The following is a 4,756-nucleotide window of genomic DNA, read 5'->3' as shown; positions in this document are numbered from 1 at the left end:
TCTCAGGGTAAAAGGGGGTGCCTAGCGCCTAACATGCTTAGTAAACGTGAATCCCGTTCCTGCCCTGACTCCTCCTCTCGCTGACAGGACAGGAATCCTCGGCGTTCTGGATAGCGAGGAAAGCAAAAGGCCAGGGGCTTCCCAAAGACCTCCCTCAACCTGGGCGGGTACCCACTGAAGCTCTGCTTCTTCTGTAGGTCTGCAGCCCTTAACTCCACCGTGGTTCACTTTCAGCTAACACCGGACCCAGGCCAGGGGTCAGCTTAGGAGAGGGGCCCGAAGCAGTGCCTGGGACCTGAGGTGCTCTTTGCAGTGACTCTGCTCGGCGCCGAGTCCCCACAGCAGGCCGTTTCTGTTCAGGTGGCAAGTCTCCAAGGAGAGAAGAGAGATTTCTGACGGCGGCACGAGATACCTCTGCTGCGTCCGTACACCCAAGTCTCGGCTTCCATGGCCCCGGGGAGGAGAAAACACAGATTTCGAATCGGAAGCCAGGAGCTCTAACTCCTCCCTTTGCCACCGATTCAAAACCTGGGCAAGGTGCTCTGCTTGGCTGAGCATCGGATTCCACGGCATGTAGGAAGACCCTCCTTCCTTAGGGTAGATGAGGTCTGTCCATGTTGGCGACTGTCAGCATTGGTCCCTGTCCCCTAGGGTCCCAAGACAGAAATTGAGAGTGGGTGACACAGGATGTTTATTTAGGCTTGAGCCCTTGATACTGTCATACATAAAAAAATATATAATTTAAAGTCAGGGAAATAACAATCAGATTGGTGTCACCTCCCTGCCTCCCCTATGGCACAGCTTTTCCAACTGGCCTCCATTCCAGCTGTTCCCTTCAAAATCCTGGAGGGTAGGAGACAGGGGTCACTTCTTGGCAGCTTCCGCCTGGGCTGCCAAATCTGCCTCTTTCTGGGCAGCCAGGAATGCGGCTCGCTCCTTCTGGAAAGCTGCCAACTCTTCTGAACTGAGGCTGCAGGTGCAGAAAAACAGATGGTGAGTGGCCAGTCACCTTTGGGGAGCTTACCAGGGCCCATGGCACTGTCTCAGCACACTTTCTCCCTTCCTGGACTCCCCAGCCTCCACACCTTTGCCACCCCACTCCCACCCCCCACCTCTGCCTTTTATTCCCTCCTTAAAGCCCCACTAGTCCTTTGAGGTCACGGCCATCCCCCAGTCCAGATCAACTGCCCCTTCCTCTGTGCCCATGAACACTTTGTACAAAGAAGTCAGCTGGCTGTGTACACATGCCTCCCCGCAAGCAGGGGTCAGATTGACTCGTCTCTGTACTCCTAGTAAAAGTAAAGATTTGAGAAAAGTCAAGCCCATCCCTGTACCATGCTTAACCTCACTTCTCTTAGGAAACAACCATCAGCCTCAGCATGGGACGCAAACCAGCAAGAGGCCCATAAAGGACCAAGTACTGACCCTGCTGTTGCCTGAGCCAGATGCCCTTCCATTCAACATCTCACTCAAAGAAACAATTCTTGAGGTCATCCCAAGCCCTAGGAGGAGGCCCCCTCTGGCCTCTGGATCAAGTCTGAACTAGAGACAGCTATAGACAGCCTTCGGCCTTCCCAGCAGGTCCATCTGCCTCACCTCTCTTCCTATTCCCCACTTTGCTTCTAGCATCGTATACCAGATCACATTGCACTTCTTTGCTTCACTTTTTCACCTTCTGTCCTTCACAGGGATCTTTCCCCCATCCGTGACCTCTTTTTCCAAGTCTCTGCTTAGATGTCACCTCCTCTATGAAGTCCTCGTTGACACTCCAGGCAAAATCAGGAGCTCTACTCTCTGTTCTCAAGACACCTGTAGTTACTTTTGTCAACAGTGACTGTTCAGCAGCCTAATGTTCCATTTATGCATCTGCCTCCAGCTCTGAACTGAACTCAGGAGCGGGACCAAGCATGGCTGTCGCGTTCCTAGCTGTATTTAATGTCCAGAACGATATCTAACACGTAACAGGCATTTAATATTCATGTTCCAAATAGATGAATAAGGCTCCCCACTCCTAAGAAGTCTAAGGTCCTTGACTCAGAAGCTGACCCTCCCACTGTAATGGGCCCTCTCAGCTTTGCCCCAGAGTCCAGAATTTTCCAAGCCCTCCCCTCCCATTGCACCTTCCCAGGACACGCACTCCTTCACCACACGAATGCCCAGGGAACGGGCAGAGCCAATGATGGAGCGAACAACAGAGGACAGGGGCACATCCTGCAGGGCGAAGGCGTCGTCCTGAGCTTTAACTCGGGCAATCTCATACACATGCCTCAAGGTCACCAGGCCTGCCACCTCCTTCCCTGGGAGGAAGAAACAAGTAGACCTTCAGGTGCCCCTGCTTCCTTCCAGAGCCCCCAGACTCCCGGGAGCCCACCCTGACCCTTACCTGTCTGCCGGGCCCCCTTCTCAATCCCAGCAGCTGCTTTCAGGAAGTAGGAAACAGTGGGTTGTCCGATCTTGATCTCAAATGTCCTGTCAGGCTTAATGGAAAAAGACATATATGAGAATATGTCTCCTGCCTCCCCTAACCCCTACTGCCCTGGCCCAGAGTACTTCTAACTTCTATCCGTCGCTTCCCTTGATTCACCTCCTGATGGTGTCCATCTAACAGACCACAAAACCACAGGGAAAATATATCTGTAGCAAACAGCTTTGTCACTTCTGGTCCAGGCCCAACTCTGCTCTAAAAGCCCCAGTGAGGGGCGCCTGGGTGGCTTAGTTTGTTAAGGGTCCGACTTCAGCTCAGGTCGTGATCTCACAGTTCAAGGGTTCAAGCCCCAAGTCAGGCTCTGTGCTGACCGCTCAGAGCCTGGAGCCTGCTTCGGATTCTGTGTTTCCCTCTCTCTGCCCCTACCCCACTCATGCTTTGTCTGTCTCTCAAAAATAAATAAATGTTAAAAAAAAAAAAAAAAAAGCCCAGCGGAATGGAGAGGCAAAGGAAGGAACTGCAATATGGTAGGACAGGCTCAGAAAAGATACGGTCTAGTCTCCACTGTGTTAATGGGGAAGGTGGGACTCCGTAAAAGCAAGAGACTCGCCCAAAGTTAGGAGCTGAGCACCAACCCCAAGTGACCAGCCCCAGGAACTAGGGAGAATAAGGAGGAAGAAAAGCAAACAGGATCAAGAGGTGATGGGGATTAAGGCCAGCACTTGTCACAATAAGCACCGGGTGATGTGGGGAGTTGTTGAATCACTGTTATTGTACACCCGAAACTAATGTAACACTGTGTGCTAACTGGAATTAAAATAAAAACTTAAAACCAAACAGGATCAGAGTCCCAACTGTGCACCTTCACATAAATCTTGGTGGGCAAAGGAATGCCTTCTTTGATGTCCTTTGTCTTCTCGTTGAACTCTTTGCAGAACTGGTTGATGGAAACGCCTCTCTGGGAGGGGAGCACAGGCGTTACTGTGGGAAGGGGCGGCCTCCTACCACCCAGGAGGTTCTGTCCGTCCCTTCCCTCGTCTTCGCTTCATTACGGTTTCCATCCTCTTTTTGCCGCCCGGATTCAACTAACACTTTCCGCGCCAGATGATCTGTATGCATCATCCCTCCATCCTCACCACAGCCGGTGAGGAAGGACGGAGGAAGATGAGCCTCGAAGGACCCATGTAACGAACGCAAAGACATTAAGCGTGTAGGTAGCAGAGCCGCGCTCTGCACCGAGGCCTCCCTGGCTCCAGACCCCGCACCCTCCACCCGGGTACTAGCTCCCACCCCACGGCGCCTCCCGCTCCGCGTTCCAGCCACCGCTGCACCTGACCCAGGATGGGGCCTAGAGGGGGCCCAGACATGGCCTGGCCTGCCCGCACGATGGTCCGGATGACGCCACCAGCCTCGGGCTTCCTGAGAGCCCGAGTGGCCCGGTTCAGCTTCGACATGACGCGGGACTCCCGGCTTCAGTTCACCTCAGGGCAACAGCAAGAGCGACGGCTTTGGGCGCCGCCATCCTGGGTCAGAGGTCAAGGGTCCTCGCGTCAGGTGAAGCCAACAAAAAAAACAGCGTTGTTTCGGCCCTTCTACCCTCCAACTAGTAAAGCAAGGAGAGTAATATGAGGGAAAACACCTTTTAACTTGCCATCTGAAGATAGGGGAAGGACCCGAATGGCTCAGATACAGACATTCCGCCTGCAGAGCACATAGGCGGTGCCTCGGACAGCTAAACCGGAAGAGGAGGAGGAGGAGGAGGAGGAGGACCTTAATGCCCGCACAGCATTGTGGGCATGGTGGTTTTGACCGCTAATGCCGATCTCGCACGTTGCTAGGCTCTGAGGCGCCATCTGCTGGACACGATTATAATCCGTGGGTTTGAAAGGAACTGAGAGCTTCTCAGACGTGGGAATCTCTATTTTCTGAGCCCGGTCGGTTCCTTACCAGTTGTTGAAAGGCACCATGGTTAAGAGTACAGACCCTGGAAGCATACTGCCCGGTTGCTCCCCATACTGGCCGTGGACTTGTTCGAGTTACTTAGGTTCAGTTTCCTCCCCCTGTACAACGGGGGTTATGATATGTAGACGCAGTTCTAGGGATTGTCGTGAGGGTTGAGTTAGCGAAGTATGTTAGAGCAATGCCCGGCACCTGGTGAGCATGTGCTATTAGCAGTACAATGAGGACAAAACCTTCACGGAGTTGTTGTGAGGCTTAACAGGCCCAGAACATGTTTGATACATCATCTGTGCCCAATAAAATAAAACAAGCCAGCATCTTATTTCATCTTTTTTTTTTTTTTTTTTTGAGCACTTGCTACGTTCCAGGCAG

The 4,756-nt window shown here is 52.8% G+C and overlaps 1 protein-coding gene across 2 annotated transcripts; it reads right to left on the bottom strand.

Annotated features, from left to right (window-relative positions):
* Positions 1-674: 674 nt before the first annotated feature.
* Positions 675-4,175, bottom strand: MRPL11 (mitochondrial ribosomal protein L11). 2 transcript variants are annotated; one of them, XM_015067976.3, is made up of 6 exons: positions 4,065-4,175; positions 3,757-3,948; positions 3,288-3,383; positions 2,384-2,477; positions 2,121-2,297; positions 675-970 (listed from the first exon to the last, which is right to left on the bottom strand). In XM_015067976.3, the coding sequence occupies exons 2-6, from the start codon at positions 3,877-3,879 to the stop codon at positions 774-776; spliced, it is 687 nt and encodes a 228-aa protein (XP_014923462.1). In that variant the 5' UTR covers positions 3,880-3,948; positions 4,065-4,175; the 3' UTR covers positions 675-773. The 2 variants fall into 2 exon arrangements, with proteins under 2 accessions (XP_014923462.1, XP_014923463.1); XM_015067977.3 differs by having other exon boundaries at positions 2,138-2,297; positions 4,065-4,170.
* Positions 4,176-4,756: the final 581 nt, after the last annotated feature.

This window comes from Acinonyx jubatus, chromosome D1 (assembly GCF_027475565.1).
Source record: "Acinonyx jubatus isolate Ajub_Pintada_27869175 chromosome D1, VMU_Ajub_asm_v1.0, whole genome shotgun sequence".
Classification (NCBI taxonomy): domain Eukaryota; kingdom Metazoa; phylum Chordata; class Mammalia; order Carnivora; family Felidae; genus Acinonyx; species Acinonyx jubatus.
Note: the sequence above shows the minus strand (reverse complement) of the source record. Positions and strands in the feature narration are given on the sequence as shown.

Coding starts and splice junctions, on each gene's coding strand:
- MRPL11 (XM_015067976.3), bottom strand. CDS start 3,879: ATGTCGAAGCTGAACCGGGCCACTCGGGCTCTCAGGAAGCCCGAGGCT. Junction 2,478..3,287: donor CCACCAAGATTTATGTGAAG/GTGCACAGTTGG, acceptor TTTTCCATTAAG/CCTGACAGGACATTTGAGAT. Junction 971..2,120: donor GGAGTGCGTGTCCTGGGAAG/GTGCAATGGGAG, acceptor CTGCACCTGCAG/CCTCAGTTCAGAAGAGTTGG.